The 26,870-nt window shown below is 56.3% G+C and overlaps 3 protein-coding genes across 5 annotated transcripts in view; 1 reads left to right on the plus strand and 2 right to left on the minus strand.

Moving 5' to 3' along the window:
• Window positions 1-994, minus strand: part of TRIM50 (tripartite motif containing 50) — a 6,293-nt gene extending 5,299 nt beyond the window's left edge. Inside the window, exon 1 of one of the 2 annotated variants that reach the window (XM_027668998.1) lies at window positions 282-994. In XM_027668998.1, coding sequence (XP_027524799.1) covers window positions 282-719 — 438 coding nt within the window. In that variant the 5' untranslated portion in view covers window positions 720-994. The remainder of the gene's footprint in view (window positions 1-281) is intronic. The other variant, XM_027668997.1, reaches the window with a different exon arrangement.
• Window positions 995-1,121: 127 nt separating this feature from the next.
• Window positions 1,122-9,925, minus strand: LOC113959768 (C-C motif chemokine 14-like). Its single transcript, XM_027669004.1, has 3 exons — window positions 2,414-9,925; window positions 2,225-2,339; window positions 1,122-1,733 (listed from the first exon to the last, which is right to left on the minus strand). Exons 1-3 carry the CDS (start codon window positions 2,682-2,684, stop codon window positions 1,634-1,636), a joined length of 486 nt encoding a protein of 161 aa, XP_027524805.1. The 5' UTR covers window positions 2,685-9,925; the 3' UTR covers window positions 1,122-1,633.
• Window positions 9,926-10,856: 931 nt separating this feature from the next.
• Window positions 10,857-26,870, plus strand: part of HIP1 (huntingtin interacting protein 1) — a 45,762-nt gene continuing 29,748 nt past the window's right edge. The window contains exon 1 of one of the 2 annotated variants that reach the window (XM_027669000.1): window positions 10,857-10,978. In XM_027669000.1, the coding sequence (XP_027524801.1) occupies window positions 10,859-10,978 (120 nt within the window). In that variant the 5' untranslated portion in view covers window positions 10,857-10,858. Of the gene's footprint in view, window positions 10,979-11,660; window positions 11,876-26,870 lie in introns of those variants that run through there. The other variant, XM_027669001.1, reaches the window with a different exon arrangement.

Consider the following 26,870-nt stretch of genomic DNA (forward strand, 5'->3'; position numbering starts at 1 on the left):
TTCTCCAGGGGGTCCTGGAGGGTCTGCACTGCCCCAGCTTCTCCAGGAAGCCCTGGAGGGGTAGGGAGCCAGGCTGCCTCCTGAGTTGGATGGAAAGGGTGAGCCTGGATCCTGAGCTAGATGGACAGGGTGAACCTGGATGATCTTGGATCCTGAGCTGGATGCACAGGGATTAGCCTGCATCCATCCTGCTGTTGGCAGAGGGGTGGTGGGGTCCTGCTGGCTGACCCCCCCCGGTGCTGCCATGCCCATGGGCCCCCCGGTGCCCCTGCCTGCCGTACCTTGTAGGCCTGTGCCGCCTCCTCGATGGGGTACACGGTGTGCGGGCGGTGCAGCAGCGACTCCCGGCACACCACACAGATGGGCTCCTCGTCCTCCTCGCAGAACAGCTTGAGGCGCTCGTCGTGCTGCGGGCACAGGGGGATGCCCGGGTCGGGCTCGGCGCCCAGGCCGCCCCGCAGCCCGAGCTGGCGGATGCCCTCCACGATGTTGGCCAGCTGGCGGTTGGGGCGGAGGCCGCTGCGGTGGCAGGAGGCCCTGCACTGCGGGCACGAGAAGGGCGCGTCGGCCCAGAGCCCCTTGTCCTGGCAGTGCTTGGCAATGCAGCCCCGGCAGAAGTTGTGCCCGCAGTCGATGCTGACGGGCTCGCTCATGTACTCCAGGCAGATGGGGCAGATGGCCTCCTCCTGCAGCCGCTCCAGGGCACCTGCCAGGGCCATGGTGGCCTCGACGGGCGCCTCCTTCCCCCGGTGTCACCCAGCCAAGGCCGGCTCCCAGGCTGCCACAGCCCCACGGCCAGGGAGCTCCGGCAGTGCCATGGAAGCCCAGAGGACAAGCCGGCCTTGCAGCCGTGTGGCACCGGCCACGGAGGCTCCGTGCTGGCTGGGGGAGGAGCTGGCACGGGCCGGGACAGCTGCAGCCAGCCCCGAAGGCTGGCACTGCGTCCAGCCCGGCGGGTCAAAGCGAAAGGAAAACCCTGCCAGGAGAGCGGGACAGACAGGGGAGCGCCAGAAATAAACCGTGGCCATGGACTGGCTGGGGGTGCAGGAGGATTTGGGGTGTCTCTGGTGTTTACTGAGCAGCCCTTGGACAACGGGAGCCCCGATGTCACCTGCTGGCTGGGGTCAGTGACCCCCTCACCTCATCACACCAAAACATCCTCCAGGACACCCACTCACCACAGAAAGCGGGAGCTTGGGTATGGGCCAGGACGGGGCTCAGGCACAGCCTGGCAGGAGGCAGGAGGGACAGGCAGGATGCACAGAGGGGCTGAGGGACAGCCAAGTGCCACCCCACCACCCACAGACCCCGAGTGACAGCCTGGACCCAGTCACTGCTGCCCTCCGCAGTCTCCGTGGAGCATCCCAAGAACCAGTGGGAGAAGCTGCAGGTTTTGCTTCTTTTTATTATGCAAAAATAACTTCAACACCATCAGTACAAACGAGAATGAAAAGTTTCACTGAAAACGTCAAATAAATTAAGATTGCCTTTGCAGAAACTTAAATAAAAGAGCTAAGCACTGTGTTAAATACTCTGCCAAACTCCCAGGCAATGAGAAAGCAGGGATTTGTCTCGAGGTGCCCATGAGAGCAGGTCCTTGCTGAGGTAATGCTTGGAGGGAGCAGGGCTTTGCTCATCCACTGCCTTCCTTGTGCTTTAGTTGAGTCACCATGTCCTGGACCCACTTCTCATCAGGGTTGGCACAGACCAGCTTGTCCTTGAGGGTGGTGAATCTGGAGAAGGAAATCCAGTGAGCAGAGGAGAGGGAGAGGGGAAAGGGAGATGGAGAGGGGGAGGAGAGTGGGACGATTTGCTCCTTGCCACCAGTGAACCCCACCAGAGCAGACACCTCCACAGCTGCAAAACAGCCCCAGGGAAATGGGGTGGGGGGTGGCTCAATGTCATTACAAATGTCCTGCTCTCTGCCACTTAAGCCACTTTGTCCCCAGCATCCTGCCTAGGGACACCATCCTGCCTGGGTCCCACTATCTGTGCATGAGGGGGGTGACCAGCAAAAGCTCCTTTGGCTCAAATCTCATGAGGACATCCAGAAATTGCGTGCCTGGGATGTGGGATTGTCCTCTGAGCTGTTCCCAGGCTGTTCTCCTCACGTGGGAGAGCCCTGCCTGGTGCTTTTCCTCATCAGGATGAGGTGTGATGTGGGGTTCCCTGGCACTGCCAGGATGAGCAGGGCCCCCAGGAGCAGGGCAGGAGATCTACTCACATCACAGCTGGCTGGGAGCAGTGGCTGCCTGTGTGCTCATAGCTCTTCACAAGTCTCAAGGGCAACGGTCTGGTGATGAACTCAGTGCAGCAGGGACCAAAATGGTTGAGAGAAACTGGAAGAGAAGTGAACTTTTCTGATTACACCAGATCAGGAAAAGTGCCAGTGGGGAGAAGTGGGGTCAGAGGAGAAGATGCCCACTGGAGGAAGTGCTGCTCCCACAGTGGGCTCCCACCACAGCCACCCTCCGCTCAAGGAGCCAAGGCAAGGCATGTCTCTCCTTTCCCACAGCAGGTGCTGAGAAGGGAGAGCTGCCAAGCATTACTAGACCTTGTACAGCAGAAAGAAAGAGGAGAGAGCTCCTTGGAGAGGAGAGCTTGGACTCACTTGGAGAAGAGGAGACCTGGTAGCAGAGGACAGCCACAAAAAGTACAGCAAGGGCTGCTGTGAAGGTCTTCATGGTCCTGTTGGGTGGAGATGAGCTGTAGGAGTCAGGCTGGACTGGTGCAAGGTGCCCCTGGCTGTGCCTGGTGTGGGATCCCTGGGTACAGCCCTCTTTATAAGAGGGAGACAGTGACCAAAAATGGAAATGTGATGGAAACACTGGTGAAAGCCATGACACAATGGGAGAAGTGCTGTGTCAGGGACACCACATGGGCCTGGGGAGGAACCATCCAGAGCTCCAGTGAGAGCAGTGCCCATCAATGGTATGATACCATGAAAGGAGAGAGAACAGGATGTGACCTATCGCTTCCTTTCCCCTGACCAAAGGACTCTCTAGAGAACCCAGAATTAGCGATTCAGAGAATCAGTAGGTGGATTTCTTCTCTGGAAGTCGCGGCAGTGGACGGAGAGCGGCCGTGGTTGCCACACACTCGTGTTTCCCAGAACATCTGCGTCACGGGCAAACGGGACATTCCACCCCTGCCACAGCAACTGGAGCAGGGAACGTTCCTGAGCCAGGCTGACCAGGCAGTGCCCACAACAGCCCTGCTGGGTCCCACTTGCAGCACTGCCCTGAGGCAACAGGGGCTTCCTCCATGGGGCCCTGAAGGCCATCGGTGCATAAACGTGCAGAGCAGAAGATGGAGCGTGGTGCCATCCCAGATCTGGGCTCCTCTTCTGCCCTTGGCCATCCCTTGCAGCTGGTCCTTAGGGAACTGGTTCTGTTGCTACATCACCAGTGACAGCTAAAATAGTGCTTAGTTCTCCCTGGACACGGGAATCAGCCACTGATGCTCACAGAGAGGGTCAGGAGCTCATGAGCACATCAGCACAGCAGAGTTGGCTCAGATGATCATTTGGTTCCAGCACCGACACCCTCCTGACACTGCTCTGTCATTGTCCCACCAGTCACAGACACACAGAGAAGAGACTGGCTGGTTTAGCCCATGTTGTTTGGGTCAGGAATGGTGTCCCTGCACTGGCAGAAAAACTCCTGCTGGAAATGCTCCATCCCTACCAGAGGGCTCTGCTGGCTCCCAGGAAAAGCCTCAGGAGAGTGGAGGAGGAGTGAGGTCTCCATGGTGCTAATGAACATGTCCAGGTGCTGGACAACCACAGCACGATGGGAAAGCCACAAGAGCAGGTTGCCATTCCTGATGGTCCAGTGACAAAAGGGGTCCTGTCTCTCTGTTGAGGATGATCACAAAATAGAAGCCCCTGCCCAAAGTGGAGGCCTTGCAGGAACCCAGAGGAGGAACTCAAAGGGAAATTAAGCTCCCATCCATCCCCATTCCCACTTTGGCCATGCCACACCTCCAGCAGAGGCACAGTAGCTCCCAATCATCCCCATTCCCAATCCAGCCATGCCACAACTCCAGCCCAGCCATGAGGGTTCCCCTCACCCTGCTCCCACACTTCCCCTGCTTTGGGAGCTCTTGGCATCCTCTTTCCCCCATCGCTGCTCAGGGGTGCTGGGGAAAGTGTGGATGAAACTCCTGGTCCCCTGTCCACAGGGCTGGCCATGCACAGGAGACAGGGGAGGTGACAAAAAGGTCACACACCTCGGCTGACAGCCCTGCCTGAGGGTACAGGGGGCAGGTTGAGGCTGGAGGTGCTAGAAAAAGGCTTGGACACAGATCTGACTGACTGGGAGACTGGGAAACACTCAGAGAGGTGAGGTTGAGATCGGGCTGAGATGAGGAGAGGATCATGATGACCTGCCAACCCAGGGGCCACCAACATCCACCCCTCCCACCCCCTGCTCCTACCAGCACACTCAGACCCAACACGTCCCCTGTTCAGACCAACCTTCCACTCCTCTGACACATCTCCACACAGGGACTAGAATAAAACTGAGAGGAGGAGAACAGGCTGGGGAATGAGCTGGAGCCTCCTCGCTGATGGCTCACACCAACACAGCCCAGCTCAGAGCTGCTTTTAGCTGAGTGTTCTGGATGTTCTTGCAACATTCAGCTACAGGTTTGATCAAAATGTCAAGATTTGTTTGGAAAAAATCAGTATTTTCTATCAGGACTATAAATGTGCCTCAACACTGTCAATGAATTCTCCCTCCTTTCAGACACACCAGGTTTCCTGCTTCCATTCACCCAAAAGGAGCTCCTGGAGGTTTTGACACCTCTGCTATTCCCCCTATTCACTGTTTTCCTCAACTCTGTTCCTTCCTCGAAGGTTCTGTATTTCAGTCTTGGCTGCTCCATCCTGCCAAGACAAATAATGTGAATCTCTAAATATTTTGATTTCTAAAACCTCCTCCACATCACACATCCTAAAGAGTGGCTATTTATGGAGGCTGTGAAACCTCTGCCTTATGGTGTGTTTCATCTATTGATAGAAATCACACGTGGTATCTTTGGATCCCTCACCAGGACACTTTTGGGATGCAGGAGGAAGCCTCTGCTCAGCCCTGAAGGCAGCAGGCTCCACCACACCACCTCTAACCACTAATGTGGGAAACTGGGTATAACTGGGAGCAAATCAGCTGGAAATGGAATGACTGGGGGAGGTATGAGATCACAGGGGGGGCAGCTCCAAGCAAGAATTTGGATGAGATGTACTTTTGAGAAGAACTGAGACTTTCCACGTGGGAATTAAAGTCTGCAAGATGATGAGTGGGCCTAGAAAGAGGGACAAAGCAAATAGTCCCTGTTTCTCCTTAGCAGGAACCATGGACCATCCAATGGAGCTGGCAAGAGCCAGGTTCAAAAGGAACAGAAGGAAGCTCTTCGCACAAGGAGCTCCTTGCCAAGGAACATGGTGATCTCAAGGAAATTTCCAAGTGGCTGAGTCAGGCCTTGAATTTCAGAGGGAGAAGCTCAAAGACAATTTGGAAAATGAAAATGGTTGGGGGCTGGGAGTGCATTCCAGATTGGGAGCACAGATATTGGCCTTTCTCTTCAAGGTCCCTGCCGTGGCCACATCTGGAGATATTCAGGCTGGTCTAGATGGACCCTTAGTCTGCATCCTCTAGGACTGTTCATCTGATTACCCAGGACAGTTGGTCCTACAGGACCATCAGGGCTGTGAAATTGTGAAATCCCATTGTGAAATCCCATTAAAATCCCTGGACTGAAATTTATACGCCAGGATATGCCTCCAGATGAATATTTTTGGTAAATGTCAGCACAAAGATACCAACAGTTTCTAAGCCCACAGCGAGGCACAAACACACTGCTACAGCTCCTGTAATCTTCCAAAACCAATTTGGGGCACCAAAAAAGCCTCACTATGGAACCAAGAGAAGCAGGAGGTTGCCAGAAATTTGGTGGCACTTCCCAGGAAGACACAGCCTGTCCCAAATTCCAGCCAAATGATGCCTTTGTTTCCCCCAAAACACCCTCTGCACCGAGCACCCACGAGCCTGGAGCTGAGCAGGGCTTGCCTGGCAGGTACAGCACAGCGTGACTGGTTTATCTACAGCAGATGAGGTTCAGAGGAATGAAGATAAAACCATTTGGTGTCGGGTTTGATAGAGGCAGGACCCGAGGCTGCCACAGGGAGTGTTGCCCTTGCACACTCTGCCTCCTGTTGTCACCAGCTGGAAGTACAGGGGACTGCAAGTCAGGACTTGCAGGGATCTAGAAAACAGTGTTCCACGAGAGCACTGGTGGATGCGGGCTCATGGAAATTATGGAATCACAGAACCATCAAGGTTGGAAGAGACCTCCAGCATCATTGAGTCCAGCACTGCCAAGGCCACCATGTCCCTGAGCATTACATCTGTATTTCTTTTAAACCCCTCCAGGGATGGTGACTCTACCACAGTCCTGGGCAGCTGTACCAGGGCTTGGCCACTCCTTCAGTGAAGAAATTTTCCCCAGTATCCAACCTGAACCTCCCCTGGCACAACTCAAGGCCATTTCCCGATCCCCACCTCACCACAGCCTCCTTCGGGGAGTTGTGGGGAGGGAGAAGGTTTCCTGTATCATAAAGGGAAGACAGGGATAGACTGGCTCTGCAGACCCACAGCCCCTGCCCCATGCACTCCCCACGCTGCCCCAGGGGCAGCACAGGGCTCCCACACCCAACCCTGCACACCCCAAATCCTACACAATAACCCTTTCCTCAGTGATCCCGCTCTGGCAGCCAAAGCTGTCTCACAACAGAGAAGTAAAGGAAGGATTGGGAAGAATTTCCTTACAGAAAGGGTGAATAGACATTGGGAGAGGATGCCCTGGAGGTGGCACTCAGTGCTCTGGTCTAGTTGCTAAAGTGGTGATGGGTCAGAGGTTGGACTCGATGATCTCAGAGGTTTTCTCCAACTTTAACGATTCTGTGAAAGCAAGTTTGCCTTGGGAGAGACCTGGGCTCTGTGGGATGCTCCAGCTGGACCTGCTGCCTGTGCCAAGGGGAAGCTCTCCAGCAGATGGCAAGCACTTCCCACCTCCAGGTCCTGCTCCCAAGCTGGATTCTCACCTGCAGCCACCCCCACAGCCCAAGGTCCCTGTGGGGTTCAAGTCTTCTCCTACAGATCCACATGGAAACCTGCTCAGCTTTGCTTTTGAATTCCTGGATAAGCAGAGGCAGCTGTTGAGGCTGCAGTGCAGAAAACACATCAGGTGATGTTTTGGGGTTACAACTCTCCTGGGCAAGCAGGAGACCTCAGCAGGACAGAGGTGAGGGCCCCATGGACAGCACTCCTCTCCAAGACCCTCTCCCATCCCAGGTTGCTCTGCCCCCAGTGCTCTCCCAGGTTCTGCTCCAGGACTGTCCCTGCCCCATGGAGCAGCCCAGGGGTTCTTTGGGAGCACGAGCAGCCAAAAACTCAGCAGCAGCATCTGGTTTGCCCAAAACATTCAAAAACTGGGACCAAAGATGAACACCCACACACACACATCTCCTCCTCCTGGCACACTCCTTGCTCCTCAGGGACCCTCCTGCCAGGTCTGGACCACCACCCTGCCACCAACCTGCCCTCCAGGTGGGCACTTGGGCTCAGAAGGTGTTTTTATCCCAGGGTCTGAGCAAATCACCCCATCACCAGGGCAGGGCTGTGTTTGGGGCTCAGGATTGGGTTTGTGGAAGGTTTGTCACGGCCACTGCCCTCCCTGAGGGGCTTTCCAGATGTGCCCCCATAGGGACGGGGTGTCTGCTGGGGTGGGATCAGGACATTGTGCCTTGGGGTGTCCAAAGGGGCTGCTGAAGGGATTTGGGATCCATATTTGAAGGGGATCCATTTTTCCCCACCTCTGGAGGGGGAAAGGAGCAGGATCTTAGCTCAAAGCCCTGTGCCCTGGCACAGCCAGCAGGATAACAGAGGGAGGACTGTGGAACTCTCTGTGCCTCTGTTTTCCTGCTGGAACAAGGGGAGTCTGTGCTCTCCCTGAGCCCAGGCCAGGCCCAGCAGCACCCTGGGACTCTCCCAGCTCTGGCTGGGGAGGAGGTTGGAAAAGGAGCCTTTAGCTCTGAGTCCTTGGGAAAAGAGCATCCCTGAGCCCTGGGCAGGGCCCAAAGCCACTGCAGTCCCTTCTGGCCCCTCTCCTGCCACTTCTCCTTCCTTTTGGCTGCAGGTTCTTTCCGAGGCTGTCCTGGTGGAGCAGGAGCTGTGCACAGGAGCCTCAGGGCATGAAGGATGCTCCCTGCCCAGCCTGAGGCAGCACCTGAGGGGTGTCACACTCTGCAGAGCACTGGGCTGCCCAGTGTCCTCTCCATGGTCTCCATCCTGCACAGGATACTCAGGTGAGACAATCCAGGGAGCTACTGGAAGCAAGGAAGGTGACCATGTTCCCAAGCCCAAGCCAGACCCTCCTGCCCCAGGAATGTGACAGTGGGTGGCACTGGGGAAGACAATGTCCCCACACAGGCCAGACACCCCCATGAGGGGCTCTGCCATCACCCTCCAGTTCAGCCTCCAGGGCAGGAGCGAGGACAGAGCACCAGAGCAGGTGAACCCCAGCCACGGCTTCCAAAAAGGACCTGCTAGTGGGGGAGAAGAGCAGAGCCCACCTCCACCCTGCTCACTTCCAGTCCTTCCCCATCATCTCCCGGTGGAACCTGAGGCAGAGGAACAGACCCCCACAGAAACAGCTCCGTGCCTCCCCCTCTCTCAGTGCCTGGAAACAAGGCACCCTCTCCCACTGGAAAACCCCCAAACCCCTGCAGAGCCCCACAGCACATTCCAGCAGAGACACTGCATGGGCTAGGCCAGCCCAGGGGGGTCTGACCTGCAGCCCATGGGCTGGATCCCGGCTCCATCCTGTTCCAGCCCCTTCCTGGAGGAGGCAGGAGCAGCTGGGAGAAACACCCAGCTGCCCTCCTCTGCTCCTGCCCAGGTCCCAAAGTGGGCTCTGAGCCCTGGACAGGGAAGAGGAGAATGTGACTCTGCTCTTCAGCAAGAAGGGGCAGCTAAGACAGGTCTAAGCCTCGTGGTCCCTCGCTGTGGGGTTCAGGGGCAGGATGCTCCGTGCTGGGCAGAGGGTGGGAGAGGTCCAGAGCACAAAGCCCTCACTGTCCTTTGTCCAATGCCCTCCTTTCCTCCATCTCTACTCAGCAATGACTTCATTTCTTCAATTATTAATCACCTTGCTGCAATAGTAGCTGAATTAAGCCCATCAAGCCTCCCCTGGGAGCAGCCCCAAGGAAGGAGGCAGCTTTCCAGACAGTGCATTAGGGAGAGGGCAGACAGGGAGTCCAGACAGTCTGGGGTGGGAGAAACGGCCTCCCTGCTCCATGCAGGCCATTTCCCAGCAGCTGGGATCCGATATCCCAGACACGGGGAGCGGGAAGGTCCGGGATGCACACAGCCCATCCCACACCCCGCTGGGCAGCGCCAGGAGGGTCCTGGTGTGGTAACGATTTCAGCTGAAAAAATAAGCCACAAGAAAAGAGTTCTGTTGGGATAATTGCTTGCACAAGAGCTCCTGACAGCTCACATTCCAAACAGCTGCTCCCAGATTGCCCCATCTCCCTGGCAGGGTTTTCCACAGCTCCTCCCCACCTGGAGCAAAGGCACATTTTTAAGGATGCAGGAACCCAGCTGGCACCACCCCAGCACAGCCCCTTCACCATCTCTGGGGACTCATTTGGGAGCAGACTCAGGGCTTTTGGTCTCTTCACAGAAATACTGATTTGTCCCAATTTTGCAGAAATGTTCCAAGTGGGAAATTCACCTCTGGAGTGGGATGGGATTCCTGGTCAAAAACAACAGGAGCCAGCCAGAGTCCAGCAATTCACCAGGCTGAGAGAATCACAGAATCATGGAATGGTTTGGCTTGGAAGGAACCTTAAAGCTCATCCAGTTCCACCCCTTGCCATGGGCAGGGACACCTTCAATAGGTCAGGTTGCTCCAAGCCCTGTACAACCTGGTCTTGGTCACTCCCAGGGATGGGGCAGCCACAGCTCCTCTGGGCAACCTGTGCCAGGGCCTCCCCACCCTCACAGGGAAGAATCTCTTCCCAATATCCCATCTAACTGTGCACAAGTCTCTGATGGGTGACAGGACCACAGACCCCGGCCCGGATCAGGTTATGCCGTGTCACTCCGGGCCGGGCTATGGGGGGACAAGGGGCCGCGCCGAGCCAGGCCCAGCAGTGCAGGCCGCACGCACGGCCTGTGGGACCCCCCCCGGCCTGCGGACCCGGAGGGCTCAGCCGCGGCTCAGATTCCTTCGGCAGCGGCCCCCGAACCCCCCGTGCCCTCAGAACTCCGCGGGGGTGCCCTGGGCCCGGCCGAGCCCGTCCCGATCCATCCTGTTCCATCCCCGCCCGTCCGGCCCGGGACGGTACCGAGCGGCCCCTCAGAGCCCCCGCCCACCGCCGCCAGGGGGCGCCGCGCACGGGCGGGGCAGGGGCGGGGCCGCGCGGGGCGAGCGGCAGGCACAAGGACCAATGATAGAAGGGAACGGCGGGGGGGGGCGTGGCCACAGCCTTGCTGAGGACGAGCGGCCCATAGGCGGGGCGGAGGGCGGGGCGCTCCCAGAGGGGCGGGACCTGGCATTGAGTGGCGTCCAGCTGCACCAATGAGCTTGGCGAGTGCCCGCGGCCCCTCCTGAGTGGCAGCGCAACTCACCAATGATGGTCAGGAGGCGGGGCGATGGGCGGGGCCGGCGGGGCGCGGGAGGAGCCGGTGGGGGCGTGTCCCGCGGTGAGTGGCAGGTGGGCGGGCCAATGGCGCGGGGCCCGCGCGGCGGCGGCGCGGAGCGGGGCCGGGGCGGCGGCGGGGCCGGGGCCGCCATGGACCGCGTGAGCAGCACCATGAAGCAGGTGGCCAACCCGCTGCCCAAGGTGCTGAGCCGGCGGGCGGGCGGCGGCGGCGGCCTGGAGGCGGAGCGGGAGAGCTTCGAGCGCGCCCAGGTGCGGGCGGGGCGGGGGATGCGGACGAGCGGGGGGTGCGCGGTGAAGCTCCAGGGGGCGTGGCTGGAGAGGGGGCGTGGTCTGTGTTCGAGGGCGTGGCCTGACAGGTACCGTGAGTTTGCTCAAGGGGCGGGGCTTGGCCGAGTGGGCGGGGTTATCACAGGTGGGCGCGGCTTATCGGAGTGGGCGGAGCCAGCCCAGGTGAGCAGGGGGCGGGGCCAGCTTGGGTTGCCTGCCAGGTAACCCAGGTGTTGGCACAACTGGGCGTAGTTTTGGGAAGGGGGTGGAGCTTGTGTGGGTGGGCGTGTCCCTCCCAGGTGAGCTGGGTGGGCTCCGGTGGGCGTGGCTGCCTCAGGTGGCTGTAGATTGGCGGGGTGGGTGTGGCCGCCTGGCCCCGCCCACCAGGGGGGCAGTGGGTCACCATGGGAGACCCTCGGGATGCTGTGGCCGAGCCCCGGGGCAGCCTGGGGACATCGTGGGGGATGGACCCCCAGCCCAGCCCAGCCCAGCCCAGCCCAGCAGAGGCTGCTCAGCCCAGAGCCCCCACCAGCGGTGCTGGGGTCACTCACCCGCTGGCCCGGACACCGGGGTGGGGACTCAGAGCCCAGCCACAGCCAGGCATTGTGCCCAGGCCGGTGCCACCCTGTCCTTGGAGCCGCCCTGGGGACACACAGCCTCTGTGTCCGCTGGCTGCGGGGACATGGAGTGGCTCTGTGACCAGTGGGATCTGCCACACCCCGCTGGGTCCTCCCAGAGAGCTCTGGTGCCACTCGGGGGCAGCGGACAGGGCTGTGTGTGGCTCCCAGGAAGAGGAACCAATGTGTTGAAAAGCAGATGGAGTTTGCTCCTCAGCAGCATCCAGATTGTCCAGATGGGGCCTTCCCACTCATCACCCAGGTTTTAGGTGTCCCATAAGGAGGGGAAGGTGGCAGCAGGGCTGGGGGGGCAGCAGGGGTGCTTTGGGGGAAAAAAGTGGTGGTTTGGGGAAAGAACGTGCTGGGAAGCCTGGACAAGGCTTGGGGAGGGTGGAGAGGGAGGGATGGCAGCAGGAGGAGATGGGGACACCTCAGCCCTGCTCCGTGTCCAGAGATGGAAAGTACTGATGGGAGGGGAAGGGAAACTGAGGCAGGACCAGTGGGATCAGACCTGGATGAGCCCAGAGTGGGAACAGCACATGGGGGATGAAACTTAAGCCCAAGGATCCGCTCAGGGGGTTTTGCAGGAAGAAAACTCAGCAGGGTGTGAGGCTGGACAGGGATCACACGCAGGGCTCTGCTCGGGTTACCTCAGAAATCCATTATTTATCCAGAGTGCTGAAGTGGGACTGGTTTGCACATGGAGCCTTCCTGCTCCTTGGGTCAGCCATGGGATCTCTGGAGTTCCCATGGCTTTCCCAAGAGCTGCTGCTCCCTGGGAAGGGCTGAACACCACCTCTCCCCACATCCCCACGAGCTGAATTTCATCTTCCCCATCAGATTCCCAGACTAATCAGCATGTCCCTGCCTGGCTTTTCCTTCTTCTCTGCTTCAGCTCCATGCAATTCCCTTTCTTGCTCCATTTTTTATCCCCCCCCCCTTGTTTTTGGGTAATTCTCTCTTTCTCTCCAGTTTAGGGAACTTGCCAGGCACCCCTTAGGTCTTGGTCATCCAGCTTTTGTCCAACTTCTTCTTTCAGAGGTTTTTTTAGAGCAACTTTGTGGGTTTGGGTTTTTTTCTTTTCGAAAGTGACTTTTCTTAAGAAAAGTTTCAGCTGTTAAATTACTTTAAAATGAAGATTTTTAACCCGTGTTTCTGCGTGTACAGACTCCTTCCCTCCTCCACTCCAAACCACAAAGCCTATTTTGGGCTAAAACAGCCCAAACAGGCAGAAACTGTGTCCAAGGGGACTTTTGGGGAGCCTGAGGAACACTTGCTTGGGTTGGGAACACTTGATTTATGGGGTCTGAGCACCCTACAAAGCTTGGGGGGTGGTGGGACACCCCAGTAGTGGTGAGGTGAGGTGTGGTGGTGAGAAGCTCTGGTGGTGGGACACTGTGGTGGTTGGATGCTCTTATGGTGGTGGGATGTTGTGGTAGTGGGACACTCGTGTGGTGGTGGGAAGCTCTCGTGGTGTTGGGAAGCTCTGTTTCCTTGGGAAACATGTTTCCAAGGAGGTGGGATGCTTCCATGGTGGTGGGAGGTTGTGGTGGTGAGATGCTCTTATGGCAGTGGGACATTGTGGTGGTGGAAACACTTCCATGGTGGGTGGGATGGTTCCATAGTGGTGGGATGCTCTTGTGGTGGTGGGAAGCTTCCAAGGTGGTGGGAAACTCTGGTGGTGAGGTGGTTCCATAGTGGTGGGAAGCTTCCATGGTGCTGTGACACTTCCATGCTGATGGGAAGCTCTGGTGATGATGGGAAGCTTCCGTGATGGTGGGAAGCTCTGGTGATGGGATGTTTCCAAGGTGGTGGGATGTTCCCAAGGTGGTGGGATGTTCCCAAGGTGATGGGATGCTTCCATGATGGTGGGATGGTTCCATGGTGCTGTGATGCTTCCATGGTGATGGGAAGCTCTGATGGTGGTGGGATTCTTCTGTGGTGGTGGGAAGCTCCAGTAGTGGGATGTTCCCAAGGTGGAGGGATGTTCCCAAGGTGGTGAGACCTTCCATGGTGGTGGGACCTTCCATGGTGGTGGGACCTTCCATGGTGGTGAGACCTTCCATGGTGGTGGGACCTTCCATGGTGGTGGGACCTTCCATGGTGGCCATCACGTTGCACGACATCTCTGCCCTGACAACATCCATCTGTTGGGTTGGGGACAAATGGGAATAAATTTCCTGGTGGCCTCTTTTCTTCTCCCGCAGCTGGTCAAGTGTCTCAGTTTTCCTGGGAATGCACATGTGAGAACCCTGAGGACATGTCCCACCTTGGTGTCCCTGTGGTGCTGTCCTTGCTGCCTCCTGGGTGGGAGCAGCTCAGGGAGAGCTGTGGACACACCCAGGGGCTCCCCTTGTCCTTTCCCATCAATGCTGACAGTTTCCATGGGAAGCTGAGCAACAGGGACACCAAATCCTGCAGTTCAGGGTCCAGCCCTACCAGGAGGGGATGAGCATTGCAACAACTGTCCCCCTTTTTTCTGGTGATTCGCCACCACTCATCGCCCCAACCACGGTCCACTAAATCTTAGGGCAGAGCAAAGGTCTCCAAGGGAGGAGAAAACCCACCAAAAGTGAAAATTCTGCCATATTTTAAGATAAATATTTTTATTTCCTGTGGTATCTGATGTTTGCATCCCCTCCAAATTCTCCTGCGTGGATTGAGGGGCATGTCCTGGTGTCAGAGCTCTGTAAGGAAGGTCTTCCTTGTTTAGGTTGAGGCACTGGGATCTTCCCTCCTTGGCTGTCCCTCCTCTTTCCTCACTGCAGTTGCCCCCAGCAGACATCCTTGTGCCACGATGGTGCCAAGGAGAGGAATTCCTTCTGGGCTTGGCTGGTTGGCAAAGACCAGATGTTGGATGAGCCGAGGTCTTGAGGGTCAAAATTGAGTCAGAAAGATGAAGGACTTCAGCAGGACAGGGAGGATGCTCCCAGGCTGTGCTGCTCCTTCCCTGCTGTTTTGGCCTGCCATGGGATATTTCCCTTCATTCCCAGCTGGGATGTGGCCAGCAAGGCATCAGTGCAGGTGGAATTGCAGATTCCCAAAGGTGCTGCGTGGCATTCCCAAGCACCAGCTGGCCCCTGGAAAGCTGGAGGGGTGGGAAGGTCTCCTTCCTGGCCAGCTCAGCTGTTCCTGCTCCATCCCTTTCCCTCTTTCATGAAACTGGAGAGAGGCCAAAGTGCTTGGACAGCGAAGATGAGGGAAGTGCCCTTGGAGTGCACTGAGCTTCAGTCCTTATCCCCACCCCTGTGGCTTCTGGGTGGAAGGGAAGCAGCACGTTGTGGTGGTGTTCTGTCATCTCCTGGGCTGCAGAGCCACCAGCACAACTCTCCCTGTCTCCCCTGCCCCAAGCGCTGCTCCAGTGCCCGGCCGTGCTCTATCAGGATCCATCCTGTCCCACACCACTGCAGTGCCCTGTCCAGAGGTCCCAGGGAGGAGGACATGACGTGCAGACAGTGCCTGGGGTTGTGGAAGGGGACAGAAATTCCATGTTTGTCCCCCAGAGCTCGTGGCTGCTGGGGCTTTGTGCCAGGAGATGTGGCTGCGTGCCCAGCACGTCCCTGTGCCACGGGGACAGTCCCAGGGGTGATCTGTCCTCGTGGTGTGAGCTCTGGGAGAAGACACTTCTTTAAAATTCCTGCAGAAAATCTAAAAAACTTGCACTTCAGCCTCTTTGGCTGCTTCTGGGAAAGTCATGGAGAAGCAAAGGAAAACAAGGAACACTTGGGCTGCCACAGCCACCACCAGCTCTGGCACATTTTCACGCTGAGTCCTTAGGACTGTGTGCAGCAATAAAAGCCATTTATGACTCAGAAATGTCCCTGGAAAGACATATTTGCAGCAGAAGGCAATTGTTGTTCTGGCTGCCTCCCCACTCCTGCCATCAGAGTCCCCGAGGTGTCAGATCCTCCAGCTCAGGGATTCCTGGTGGGAAGGTGTGACACGTTCCTGGCAGGGCACAGCTGGTGCTACATCTCCCCTCTGATGGTTTTTAAGGTCCTGGGTATCCGTGAGCAATCCCTCAGGGGCTGCAAAGCTGTTTTCCATCCTGCTTTGCTGCTGGAGGAGCCCTCTCAAAAGTCAGGAACAGAGAGATGATGCAAAAGAAGGAGAAAAAGTATCAGGTACAGATGAAATGGATTTTTTTTTTCCTGCCCTGGTGTTGGTTAATAAATCCTTTTCACGTGGGAACCAAACTTTCTCACAGCCAAGTGCAGGTTAAAATCAGCTTTGTGCCCATCCTGTCCCTGCCATGGGCTGTGCCATCTCCAGGCACCGTTGCAGCCCCACTAATGCAATTAATCCCTTTCTCCTGTCGTTTATATCATTGGGAATATGGCCCTGTATGTCCCACCCACAGCAGCCCCGCTGGTTTCAGACCTGACCCAGCTCAGTCCAGCTCTCAGTCGTGGAGGAAATACCATTTTACTACTGAAAAAAAACAATTCTTGTGGTTCGGATGCTGCAGCCTGAGGCAGCTTTTGCCAAGAACTTCAGTTCTTACACAGGAAATGAGGCTCCTTTCAAAGCACCAGAGTGGGGCTATATATATACAGCCTCTCCAAAAAGATATTTAAAGAAACATATTGACACTGGCGAGAACGGGAAAAAATAGCTCCTGGCTGCGGGGAGCGAGGGCTGGAGGCAGCTGAGCCCATCCTGGGGGAGTAGGTGATACAGGGGATTAATTCATGGCTCTTTCATCTCCAGGAAAAGGAGCTCCTGGGCTTTGTGCTGTGTGAACCCCCCTGTGCTTTCGGTCTCCTGGCTTTTGATGGGAATTAGAGGTGCTGGGGATTGAGTGCAGCTTTGGCGCTGAAGAAATGAGTCATCTCGTGTCTTTTCAGCGAGTCCCTCTTAGGAACTTGTTTCCATCCCCAGGGAAAGAAAATAATTTGTCTTGTACCAGATTGGGGGCTGCTTTTCTCGTTAGTGCAAGCTGGGGTGGAGGGGTTTGGGATTTTTTTTAGATAGATGCAGAAATAGCTGAGATTTTTAATGTGGGGATGGACTCCAGGAGCGGCTGAGCCTCAGGAGGGTGAATAGGTTTGATGCTGAATAAGTTTGGGGCTGGTCCAGCTGGGAATGTGATGGTTTTGGACCACCAAGTGACAAGGGGGGACCTTGTCTTGAGTCACACCAGAGGCTGAGTGGGAAGACAGGGATGATGGGGGTGTTGCTGCCCCAAAACCCCTTTGCCCCTCACTCGGCACGTGCTGCCCACCGAGTGTCCTGTGCTGAGGGTGCAGGGGGGGCTCTCCCTGAAATTCATCCTGTTTAACTCCATCCTCCTGAAAATTTGGGGAGAAACAGCCAGGAAGGCAGGGTTTTTTAACAAGTTCCCAATGAGAGGACTCTGCAGTGACTGTGATCCCCTCCACCAGCACCGGCCGTGATCCCTGAGCCCAGGGAAAACAGTGGGGAAGGGACAGTAGGATGTGGGCACCTGCCACGAGGAGAGGGTGGCACATCCCAGCTTTGCCCTCCCGGGGGAAAAATACCTTTGGACAGGGGCTGGAGGTGTCGGAGGGACAATTTTACCTGAAGATTGAGAAACCAAGGATGAGGAGAAGGTGCCTGTTGCAGCTGCTGGTGCCTCATCCCGTGGGTGCGACACGGGCCGGGCTGAGCATCGCCTGCTCTGGCACCACCCGGCCCATGGCACCCAAATTCCGTGCCCACCCTCATCCTGTCTGGCACCATCTGGCACATGGCACTGCGGCACAAGCCCCAGGACCCAAATTCAGTGCCCACCCTCACCCCATCGCCCACCGCTGGCTCTGGCCCTCTGAACCTGGTCCCACAGCAGCCCAGGGCTGGAGGAAGGGCTGGATCCTGGCCCTCAGCCCTGCCACCAGCTTGGCTGATTGATTTTGCACAGTCACCAAGTGAGGAAACTTCCTGGGGACAGGCTGTTCCCCGGGTGGCAGCGGGAGCAGGAGCACAGCCGGTGTTTGAGCCCGGATGTGCAAGTCCCAGCCCACAGAGTGACTAATTATACATTGTGTGTGTTCCGGGCTAATTGCAGGGCAGGGAAAGTGATCCCAGCTCCACAGGCTGGAGGGGAATTATCTCTCACTTGTTTTCTCAAAGGCATATACAGATATTTAATACTTTATTATGGACTCACAGAGTGGGTTCAGCTGGAAGGGGCCTTTAAAGGTCATCTTGTGCCAGCGCCCTGCTGACACCTTTCACTAGCCCAGGTTGCTCCAAGCCCCATCCAACCTAGTCTTGGACACTTCCAGAGGTGGAAGTTCAGGGCAAGTCCAGAGGAGGCCACAAAGATGCTCCAAGGGCTGGAGCCCCTCTGCTCTGGAGCCAGGCTGGGAGAGCTGGGGGGGTTCACTTGGAGAAGAGAAGGCTCCAGGGACACCTGAGAGCCCCTTCCAGGGCCTAAAGGGGCTCCAGGAGAGCTGGAGAGGGACTGGGGACAAGGATGGAGGGACAGGACAAGGGGAATGGCTTCCCACTGCCAGAGAGCAGGGATAGATGGCATATTGGGAAGGAATTCTTGACTGTGAGGGTGGGGAGGCCCTGGCACAGGTTGCCCAGAGAAGCTGTGGCTGCCCCATCCCTGGAAGTGTCCAAGGCCAGGGCTTGGAGCAACCTGAACTAGTGGGAGGTGTCCCTGTCCATGGCAGGGTGGTTGGAATTGAGTGAGCTTTAAGGTCCCTTCAAACCCAAACCATTCTGGGATTTCTAGGATTCTATGATTTTTTTCTGGGATTCTGTGCTGTGTGAGTTCAAACTTTCCCTGTGCTCTTTTGAGAGTCCCAGTGGACCACGACTGCTGAGGTCTCCACACTCATGACATCCCATTTTCTGGGCTCTCAGGAGGAGGAGGGACAATTCCTGGGTCTCCCTGGTGTTCTGGCACGAGCACCTTGCAACATCATTACAAAACCCTGTATTCCTGTTCACTTCCATGTGAACACGATGACTGGAAAACACGATTTTCCAGCCAGCATGTGCTAATTAAAATAAACCACAATGCCATGTGCTTTCTCCAGAGCGTTGAGCTGCTCTCATCCGTCTTTTATTCCAATAAAACAGACAAATTATAACAATAAGCAGCAAATCTCCAGCCTGGCCCTGGTGAGAGAAGCTGTTTCTCCCTCTTACCTGCATGGAGAGCATTTGACGTGCCCTCCACTGGCACAGCAGTGAGGGCCGAGGAGCTGCACTGCCCCAGCAGGACTCGGGTCACTTGGCAAAGAGGTGAAGGTCAGAGAAATCCAGGCAGGGAATGCTGGACCACTGGAAACCCCCTGGGAACAGAAACCCAGCTGCCACCAGCCTTTGGGTCAGCACTTGGGGTGGCAGGACCAAACACCCACCCGGGAAGGGCACAGGCTGATGGTGTTAAATTGGGATTTATTGTCATCACATGGAGCTGGCCACCAGTCAGACTAGGTAAAAATAGCATCTAAATTATGGAAGTCCTGGAATAAAACATCCACAGCTCAGCAGGGTTTTGTTAGTTTGCTCCACAGCCAAGTACAAAGGGTCTTCTACAGCTCAAGACTCAACTATGGCACATTTGGGCAACCTGGTCCCCCTCACTACCTGAGTTTCATGACCGAGTCATCAAACCAGCCTGGCAATCTCCCTAGGAGATGAATAAAGCTGGAGGAGCTCTGGAGCTGCCTGATTCCACAGTCCACAACTTTTCCAGTCACCAGAATGGTGCGTTGGTGGAAACAGAGGATGCAAAGGCACCTGCTGGTGGGAGCACCAAACCAGCATGGCCAAGGGGCAGGAGGGGATCAGTGAGTGAGTGCTGAGTTTCATGGAGGGCACAGGCTCCAGGACACAGCTGATGGACACACCCAGACCAGCCCGTGGTGGGGACTGGGATTGTGTAAGAGCACCCTCTGTGCTGGCCTGAAGATGTTGTTGGAAGCCAGGGCCAGAGGCTGCAGCAGCCCCACAAAGCTGAGCCCATCCTCATGCCACACCACCAGCCAGGACCACAGCCTCCCCGTTGATGTGAGGCTTGGCAAGCTGGAGAAATGTCCCACCAAAGAAGAGATTGAAATTCTCGGGTGACAAGATGCAGCTCCATGTGCTGAGAGGGTGTTTTAAACAGTGGGTTTAGCCTGGACCTTTAAAAATCATCTAGTCCCATCCCCCTGCCATGGGCAGGGACTCCTTCCTCCAGGATCAGGCATCTGGGCACAGAGGGCTCTGGGAATTGTTGCACACAGCAATTGGCATCTTCTGCACAAGCCGGATGTGACCCTCAGATCCCCAACCTGATCCTGGGGAAGCCACTGTTCATCCAGGTGTGGGCTAAATGCAACCTCTGCATCCCACTGAATAAAGCAGGGATCAGCACTCCAGCCTCTCCATGGGCTTGGCAGCAGGTCACATTGTGCTTGCTGATCCATGGGCACTGCAGAATCACAGGATCATTTGGATTGGGAAAGACCTCCAAGATCATCGAGTCCAACCTGTGACCGATCACCACCCAGAGCACTGAGTGCCACATCCAGTCCTTCCTTGGACACTTCCAGGGATGGGCACTCCACCACCTCCCTGGGCAGCCCCTTCCAGTGCCTGACCACCCTTTCTGTGAAGAAATTCCTCCTGATGTCCAACCTGACCCTCCCCTGGAGCAGCTTGAGGAGATGTCGCCTTGTCCTGTCAGTTTTTCTTTTTGTCCTGAGCTGTGTCACCAAGCCTGCCATCTTCAGGTTACTCCTTATGGGCCACCCAGTCCAGCTCAACCCTTGGAACTGCTCAGGAGGAAAGTCCCACAGCACCAGTTGTGTGTGTGGAGATTTTCCAAGGCCTCAAGGCAACACTGAAGTGGAGGCAGGGCAAGACTTTGGCTTCCTCGCTGTTGAAGAAGTCAGGGTAGGTGGGAATGGCTCCCCCAGAAGAGATGCACCTTCTGCACTGAGTCAACGAAGCCATTGAATAACTCATCTCTCCTGGTGGAGCCATTCCCAGTCTGTGACCTGGTGGTGTTTTTCCAGCCAGGAATGTTTTGTGCACTTCACAAACAGGAACGAAATGTTCCGACAGTCAGCAAGGTTTGGCTGCTTCCACTGAGGTAAATACTTGTCTGGAGAGGGCAAAGGTGGGTATTCCTGAGCCTGCTGAATTTTATGGTCCCCTGGAGCTCACCCAGTCCATCATGTCCTGCTGGGATGTGTGGAGGAGGTGTTGGGTGAGGCTGTTAATCCTTTCACCAGCCAGGGAATGGGGAGCTGCTTTTTGGTGAGGCTCCTTCCTCCCTGTGATCCTGGGGGACCCTCCATGCCCTGTCCCTGCTCTCCGTGGTACCTGTGGTGAGCCCCCCAAGCACAGGCTTGTGTTGGGGTGATGGGTGGAGTGGATCCTGGACCTTCACCTCCTCACACAGGAGGTGTTGGGAGGGGGTAGGATGCCCTGGGACACTGCACAGCCAACATTCCAGTGGGTGGGATCCAGCCTGGAATTTCTGCCAACCCGCCCTCCCTCCCTGGGGGCACCTCCAAAGGTGGGTTGAGCAAGACCTTCTCCTGGTTTCACCCCTCTCCTGCCCTCAGCAGGAGGACACGCTACTCCCTTGTTTGTCTTCCCAGCTCTTGCAGTCCCACTCCAGCTCTTTTTATAGCTCAGGAAGAAGTGCCTTGAGTTTCTGAGTCGTCTGGGAGGCCAAGCACACAGGGAGGAGTCGCAGCTCGAAATAGGGCTGTTCTTTCCCTGCATTCCACGTTGATTATTTTTTTAGCTGAGATGTCCAAATTTGAAGAGTCCCATTGCCGCAGGAGCTGAGCTGGGAACCATCTCCTGCATTTTTTCTGTCCACATTGGGTCTTCTTTCTGCTTTGCCTTATTCCCAGTGCCCTCACACCAGCTGCTGAGCCTCCTCAGGATGGTTTTCCCAGGGAATGGGGTCTGTCAGCCCTGCCTGGGTGTTCTGTAGCCCCCAGATTTCACCCCTCAGCACAGCTGGTTTGGCAGGAGAGCACCCGGAGTGCCAGCCAAAGGTGCAGGAATTATTAATGTCTGAGGGGTGGAGGAGCAACCAGGTACCTGCCAAAGCTTCTGGGTGGTGGGCAAAGAGTTCAGACTAAATATTCCTCAATTTCTGCCCACGGGGAGGGAAGCGAAGCTTTGACGACCACGCAAATAAACTGGAGCAAAGAGAAGAGGAGGAATTGTTGGACAAGACCTGTGGTTTCCAGCCCCTTAAAATTATCTGGGATTTTGGCTGAGATGCCAAGAGGGGGGAGGGACATGTGGGCAGAGCTGCCCTGGCACAGCATCCACAGCATCCCGGGGTCGGCTCCTCTCTCCCATAGGAACAGGGTATAATTAACTGTGTCACCTCGAGACTTTTCCATCAATCCCTTAATACTTGGATACCATTTGGGTGCATACCCTGGCTGCAGTCTCCCCTTCTGAGAGGTTTTGTAGCACAGGACCACTGGGGGTCCCTGCTGCCACTTGTCAGTTGGCCTTCATGGATCCACATGTGTGCACCAGCACCCTGTGCCTGTGTGAGCTGGGAATGGGCCATACCTGGGAAAAAGAAATCTGGGATCAAATCTGAACCAATTCTTCTAATCAGCTATTGCATGGAAATGACAATTAACCAGGGTGTCTCTGTTCCATCTGTTATTATTTTAACCCTTTTTTCTTCCTTTCTGCTGCATTCACCAACTCTGGGAGCAGCTGCAGTCCAGCTTCTCTTCCCATCAGCAGGGGAGAGAGATTTTTCACATTGTGGGAATGCCAAGGACTGTAATCCCTGTTGGGTGGGGTGAACTCTGCGAGCTCCTTTCTTCTGATAACAAGCAAATTGTGGATACCCAATCCCAGCACCTCCAAGGGATTGTTTCTTTCCCTCTGCAGCGGGAAGAGCTGTGATTGGGGAAAGAAGCAACATCCCATGAGCAGTGTGTGTAGCCATGGTGAGAGCTCCTGCTGCTTCTTCCCCTGGGTATTTCCATCTTTCCCAGCCCTGGAGGGTAAGGAGATGCTCAGCTCCTTCTGCAGCACCACAAAGCATCCCTGGGTGCTCCCACAGCCTGGGTGCTCCTGTACCTGGATGTTTGCTTCTCCCTGCCTGTATTCCCGGTGCTTGGGTGCAAAATGCTCTTCCTGCAGGAAAAAGCATCATGCAAATTCCCAGGGATTCTCCTCACATGGATTTGTTTCTCTGTGCCTCACTGGGTTTCGGCACAGGGACCGTGCTCGGTGCTCTCTGGTTTGTTTCTGGTAATATCAAACAGCAGATTTCTAGCCCATTTTTTGCTATTTATCCGAAAATCATTAAAAAAAATAGTCCTTCTGATTCCCTGAATGCCATTGGAATGTGGAGATTTTTCTCCACAGAAGCTCTGAGTGCACCTCGGGCTGGTGCCTGGCTCAGCCATCCATGAGCTTCACCCAGGACACTCTGATTCCTGTGGCTTTTGTGTCCCAGAGGATGATTGTCACCTGCCAGCTCTCACAGGAGCCTTGTCCCTGTGTCACTCCACCCAACCCTGTCACCTCCCAGCACAGCTTATCCCTGGCAGGAGGATGCCCCAGGGGTGGTGAGGACCACAAGGACCGGGGTCCCCTGTGCTGGGCTGGCCTGGCAGTATCTGATAGCTGCTGAATTCCTGGAGAAGAAGGAAATTGGGTGTGTTTAGTTCTCTTGGAGCTGATTCCTCATGTTTTAGTGTCCCATGTGCCTCCCTGACAGTGACACACACCCAACATTGGGTGGTTGGCAGCAATAGCATTGTGTGTGCTCCACAGCCTGGGATTTGTTGTGGAGAGCAGAGATTTCCCTCTCAGATTAAACCCTCTGATTTCCTGAAACACCGTGGAAATCCCAGGGCTGCCCTTCCCTCTGCCCTGTGGAACTGTGGCAGGTTCAGCCCCCTGACACCCCAAGCCCAGCCTGTATTCCTGTGGCATCACACATGGGGGATGCCCCCCATTCCATGGAGAAACAGCAGCTCCCAACACTTGGGCATCTCCAGCCGCCAGAGGGGCTCCTGACGGAGCTGCCTTTTGCAGCCTCTACCTATTCCAAGTGCCTCTTCTCCATTTTCCCCATCCTTCCAGGAGGCACAGGCATGTTTTCCACCGGGTTTAGGCTCTGGGTTCCCCCCTGGCAGGAGCAGGACAGTGCAGCCCTTCTCCTCGGGCTGGGTGAGCCCAAGGGCGCGTTGGCAGCGCTCCAGCCGGGAGCGTTTATTTCCACACAAGGAAAAAGAGGAAAAACAAATATTTGGGTCTCGGGAAGGGATCTCTCAGCCTGTTGCACGGAATCGTGCTGGCGATTCAGCGCCTGGTCTCTCAGCTCAGCCAGGCAGCGACAACACATGAAACACAGTTTCCTTTATGCTCCCGGGTTTTTTCCACCTCGGGCTCCACCCCGGTCCCGGTGGAGATCCCGCTCCAGCCCTGCCGGCTCCCCGGGCGCTCCCCACACCCCGCGGGCAGGCGGAGTGCCAGGGGCTCTGAGCCCAGCAGAGTCAGGGAGCTCTTTGTGGGAGCATCACCTGCAGCGGGAGCAGCCACAGGCACAGGAGAGGTGTCAGACATGGGAATGTGGCCCACTGGGACTGTTAAAAGAGCACAAGGAGAGCTTGAACCCCCATATCATAGAATCCCAGAATGGTTTAGGATGGAGGGACCTTAAAGTTCATCCAGTTCCACCCCCTGCCACGGGCAGGGACACCTCCCACTAGCCCAGGTTGCTCCAAGCCCCATCCAACCTGGCCTTGGACACTTCCAGGGATCCAGGGGCAGCCACAGCTTCTCTGCCCAACCTGTGCCAGGGCCTCCCCACCCTCCCAGCCAAGAATTCCTTCCCAATATCCCATCCAACCCTGCCCTCTGGCAGTGGGAAGCCATTCCCCCTCGTCCTGTCCTTCCAGGCCCTTATCCCAAGTCCTTCTCCAGCTCTCCTGGAGCCCCTTTAGGCCCTGGAAGGGGCTCTCAGGTCTCCCTGGAGCCTTCTCTTCTCCAGTTGAACACCCCCAGCTCTCCCAGCCTGGCTCCAGAGCAGAGGGGCTTCAGCCCTTGGGGTTCACCCACAGGGTATCATCCTGGCACTGGTGCATGTGAAGGGATGCTGAGCAGGGAATCTGTGACATTTGAACATCCATTTGGTCCAGCACTTTCCCCCTGGACTGAACTGGGCCCGTTGATCCCACCAAGTCTGCCGGGAGCAAGGCCAACCCTCTGCCCCTTGGCAAACCTTCAGCTCTCCAGAGCCCAGGGCTCCACAGCCCTTCTGGAAAGTGGCTCTTTGGGAGACAGGGAGGTGGACAGGGGGCTTGGCAGCCAGGGTCGGGGATTGGAGAGCTGGGAAGTGACCTCTGACCCCAAAGCAAGCAGAAAAACCTCTGGGAGCACTGGGAGGAGGCAGCAGTGCTTCCAGCTGGCATCACCCACTTCTCTCCAACCTCTCCCTGCGACCATGTGGAGCTTAAATCTGAACATACTTCAGGCTGGAAACTGTCCCTGGGCTGGAAATTGTCCCCAGGCTGCAAATATGTTGCCTATTTCCTATAAATACCTCGGCCACCGCCCATCAGCCGGAGGCAGGCACAGCATCCACTTCCCTCAGTGGCCCCAGCACTGCTGTTCAGGCTCCAGGAAGGGTCTGGCCCCATGGGATGGGGTCTGGCCACAGGGAAAACACGTGCTGTGGCAGTTCCCAACCTATTGTATCTGGTGGTTTCACCTCAGGAGAGTTTGTTGCCCCTTCATTGCACGGCTGTGCCAAAGCTGTTCACTTTTGGGCTGGGTGCTGAGGTGTGTGTGCCTGTACTGGAGCATCCACACAGCTCCCTGCTCCCCTGTCTGGCTTTGTGTGGAAATAAAGCTCAGGAGAAGGCGTGGGAAAGTCCTGGGAGGTGGTTACAGATGCCTTGGCTGGGCACTGAGCTGAGCATTACAGGTGGCATTGCCAAGATCTGTGGTCTCCATTCAAGGAGCAAACAAAAGTAGATAAATAAAGTGATTCCTCAAATGGGGCAATTCAAGGATCACCTAAGAGGTTTGGAGGTTCCAGAGGGAACAGGGTTCCCTGTGCTTTGGGAGAGGGAGGAAGACACCTGGGAGCAAATGGTGAAGGTATTCTGGCACTGTGCTCCACGTGAAGCCTCAGCTCCCCATTTATGAAAGTCTCCAGGGCAGAATCTGAGATCTTCAAAAGGAAAGGGGTGGAGATGTGTTTTATGGCTTCAAACTGAAAGAGAGTAGGTTTGGATTGGATATTAGGGAGAAATTCTTCCCTGTGAGGGTGGGGAGGCCCTGGCACAGGTTGCCCAGAGAAGCTGTGGCTTCCCCATCCCTGGAAGTGTTCAAAGCCAGGCTGGACGAGGCTTGGAACAACCTGGGATAGTGGAAGGTGTCCCTTGGGGTGGAACTGGATGGCTCTTCAAACCCACACCATTCTAGGATTTCTAGGATCCCCTGACTTATCAACCATCTGCTGAATCGCTGGTGACACTGATCCAGATATGGAGGGGCTGCAAGTAGAGAAGGGGGGATGAATTTGGGGGCTGTTCATGGGGGTCAATGGCCCCACAGATGGAGAAAGATGCTGAGGGCATTGATCCCTTTGACCTCTGGGGCTTGCAAGGAGCTGGGTGTCAGCAGAGCTCTGGCCCCTGTCAGCCCAGGGAGCAGCAGGATGAGCCCAGCTGAGGGTTCACAGTGTGGCTGTGACCTTTGCTGACCCTGTTTCCTCCTCCTGGGTGGTTTCCTTGTCTCAGTGGTGTCAGCGAGGCTGACAGGGAGGAAGCAACACTGCAGCCCTGCATTGTGTGTGTGCAGAGGAAGAGCCAGCCTGGGGATCACAGGACGATTCCCAGATAACCTGGAAGTATGGATGGAGCTGCAGGGGACACAGGGGACACCTGCAGCGGTGGGCAAGTGGCCATGTGGATATTGGCTGAGGTTAGGTGGGCAGGGTTACATCCCACTGCCATGATTTACCTGTGCCAGCCCCTCACCACCCTCCTGGTCTGACATTTCTTCCCCATGTCCAACCTGATCCCACCCTCATTTTAACCCCATTGTCCTGTACCAGGCAGCTCCAGGGGGGTCTCAGGAGACACTTGGCTTTCTGGGCTGCCAGTGCACATGGCTGGGTCACATCCCATTTGTCACCCACCAGAATTCCCCAGTCCTTCTCCAAAGGGTGCTCTCCATCCCTCTATCCATCCCCCTATCCATCCCTCCATCCATCCATCAATCCGTCCATCCAACCATCTATCCATCCATCCACCCCTCCATCCATCCATCCA

The sequence above is a fragment of the Corapipo altera genome, unplaced genomic scaffold (assembly GCF_003945725.1).
Source record: "Corapipo altera isolate COAL_440 unplaced genomic scaffold, ASM394572v1 187, whole genome shotgun sequence".
NCBI classification, from domain to species: domain Eukaryota; kingdom Metazoa; phylum Chordata; class Aves; order Passeriformes; family Pipridae; genus Corapipo; species Corapipo altera.